This window comes from Sphaeroforma arctica (genome assembly GCF_001186125.1).
Source record: "Sphaeroforma arctica JP610 unplaced genomic scaffold supercont1.1285, whole genome shotgun sequence".
Classification (NCBI taxonomy): Eukaryota; class Ichthyosporea; order Ichthyophonida; genus Sphaeroforma; species Sphaeroforma arctica.
Window position 1 is genome coordinate 6,748 of NW_014039273.1, and position 2,813 is coordinate 9,560.

At 40.9% G+C, this 2,813-nt stretch overlaps 1 protein-coding gene across 1 annotated transcript; it reads left to right on the plus strand.

Moving 5' to 3' along the window:
* Window positions 1-2,444: 2,444 nt before the first annotated feature.
* On the plus strand, window positions 2,445-2,594 carry SARC_10529 (hypothetical protein; the record flags this gene model as incomplete). Its single annotated transcript, XM_014295423.1, has 1 exon — window positions 2,445-2,594. A coding segment is annotated over one exon (150 nt), but the record flags the coding sequence as incomplete, so codon positions are not given.
* Window positions 2,595-2,813: the final 219 nt, after the last annotated feature.

Below are 2,813 nucleotides of genomic sequence, written 5' to 3' on the forward strand. Positions count from 1 at the left end.
TCTATACGTAGAAGTGGAATATACCGTCTATGCCTATGAGTGAAAGTGACTGTCTATACCTATTACTGGAAGTGACTGTCTATACGTTTGAGTGGAAAATACCGTCTATACGTATGAGTGAAAGTGACCGTCTTTACCTATGAGTGGAACATACCGTCTATACCTGTGAGTGAAAGTAACCGTCCATACGTATGAGTGGAAGATACCGTCTATACGTATGAGTGGAAGAGACCGTCTATACCTATGAGTGAAAGTAACCGTCTATACCTATGAGTGGAAGTGACCGTCTATACCTATGAGTGGAAGTGACCGTGTATACCTATGAGTGGAACATACCGTCTATACCTATGAGTGGAACATACCGTCTATACCTATGAGTGGAACATACCGTCTATACCTATGAGTGAAAGTGACCGTCTATACGTATGACTGTAGGAGACCGGGTAATCTACTTTGACCTTTTACTTATATGCACTCGTCTCTGTCATGATAGGAAGGAGATGTGGACGACTGCTGTAAGAACTTTGATAGCGTAGACACACTCAACAGAAAGCTGCACCCGGTGTTAGAAGACCTGCGCAGACGACCCTTTTTCAACTTCTACAAGGTGCGTCGTGGGAGGGGCAGGGGATCACAAAGTTTAAATGTTTAGTTTGTGTTATAAGTGTTAAATCTTCAACTTCTACAAGGTGCGTCGTTGGAGGGGCAGGGGACCACAACGTTTAAATGTTTAATTTGTGTTATAAGTGTACCTTCTTCAACTTCTACAAGGTGCGTCGTGGGAGGGGCAGTGGATCACAACGGTTAAATGTTTCAATTGTGTTATAAGTGTATGTATTTTATGTGTTAGTTGTGTATCTTTTATGTGCTAGTTGTATATCTTTTATGTGCTAGTTGTATGTATTTTATGTCCTAGTTGTATGTATTGTATGACCTAGTTGTATGTATTTTATGTCCTAGTTGTATGTATTTTATGTGTGAGTTGTATGTATTTTATGTGCTAGTTGTATATATCTTGTGTGTTAGTTGTATGTATTTTATGTGCTAGTTGTATGTATTTTTTGTGTTAGTTGTATATATTTTATGTGTTAGTTGTATATATTTTATGTGTTAGTTGTATATATTTTATGTGCTGGTTGCATGTATTTTATGTGTTAGTTGTATATATCTTATGTGTTAGTTGTATATATTTTGTGTTAGTTGTATATATTTTATGTGTTAGTTGTATATATCATCTGTGATAGTTGTATGTACTTTATGTGTTAGTTGTATGTGTTTTATGTGTTAGTTGTATATATTTTATATGTTAGTTATATCTATTTTATGTGCTTGTTGTGTGTATTTTATGTTTTAGTTGTATATATTGTTTGTGTTAGTTGTATGTATTTTATGTGTTATAATTGTATTGTATTCTACATTCAATTCGTTTGTATTTCATGTTCTAATTCTATAAATCCCCCCCCCCCCATTTGCCAACACACACACCCCACACACAGACTAACGTATTCAAAACGTGTCCGTTCTGGGCCGAGTCGGGCCAGTGCGACCGAGAGTCTTGCGCCATGCGCGAGTGTGTGAATGAAGAGTTGCCTGGTGCGTTTCAGCAGAACAAGTACTACGACGACAGTCCTGTGTGCTGTGAGAAATGGGTCGACCACATCGTCGCCAAACTGCCTGAGAGCGCTCGCCACACCATAGCTAATCTCATTGAGCATGAGGAACAGGTGTGTGGGTGTGGGCTTGTGTGTGTGTGCGTGTGTGTGTGTGTGTGTGCGTGTGCGTGTGTGGGTGGGTGGGTGGGGGGAGGTGTTTCTGATGTACTTATTCACTTATCTACTTTTTCTCAGTCAGTTTCTTATACTGTACGCCCCACGTTCATAGCAGGGTTTTAAGGTTTTACTATTTTAACCCTCGAAATAGTTGAGCTGTGCTGTGGCTGTGGGTGGATCGGTGTGTTTATGCATGTTGTTGGTGTTAAGTAACGATGTCGTCGTGTGCCCACAGTCGCGTATGTGCACATGGCTGCCTCATTGCCAGAGACTCGCATGTTGGCTGCTGGTGTTGTGATCAACTATGAGAGTGTTGAGCAAGTGCTTTGTTGCGAGAGGCACTTGTGCGTGTACACGCGCAAGTGTCAGACTGTTGCAAGTGTGTATACTATGACTCATCCGCCCGTACGTAAGCATTCGTTGTTGTGTGAAATTGTTTAGTCGTGCACTCATGTGGGTAGCGCCTTCTGTGTGCGTACACACACACACTCACTCACGAGTTGTTGTATTCTTGCTCATTACGTCACAAGTCACGCCACTTAGAATCCCTGATAATATTCCATCTTATGACAAACACTTACTATACAAACTCGCCACTGGGTAGTTGGATCCCTTAACTCAACATTCACGTGTATGTGTGCATAACTCAACATACACATGTGTGTGTGCATATAGAAACTATTCTGGGAGATTGGGGACAAAGACGAGTACAAGGCCAAAGGTGAAGTACTGCAGCCTACCTGGTACAACCTTTTGGAAAACCCTGAACGCTTCACAGGCTACATAGGCGACTCGGCTGCAAAGGTATGCACATACGCTTACTAATGCAATATGGGGTATTAGAGAGTGTTGTATATATACATAGTGGTTTTTAAATATGTGTGTATGTGAAGTTTGTCGTGCATATAGCTGTAGCGAGCAACTGTCGTGTGCAGTGGAGATATGCCATTATATATATATATATATGTGTGTGTGTGAGTCTGTGTGTGAGTCTGTGTGTGTGTGTGTGTGTGTTTGTGTGTGTGTGTGTGTATGTATATATAT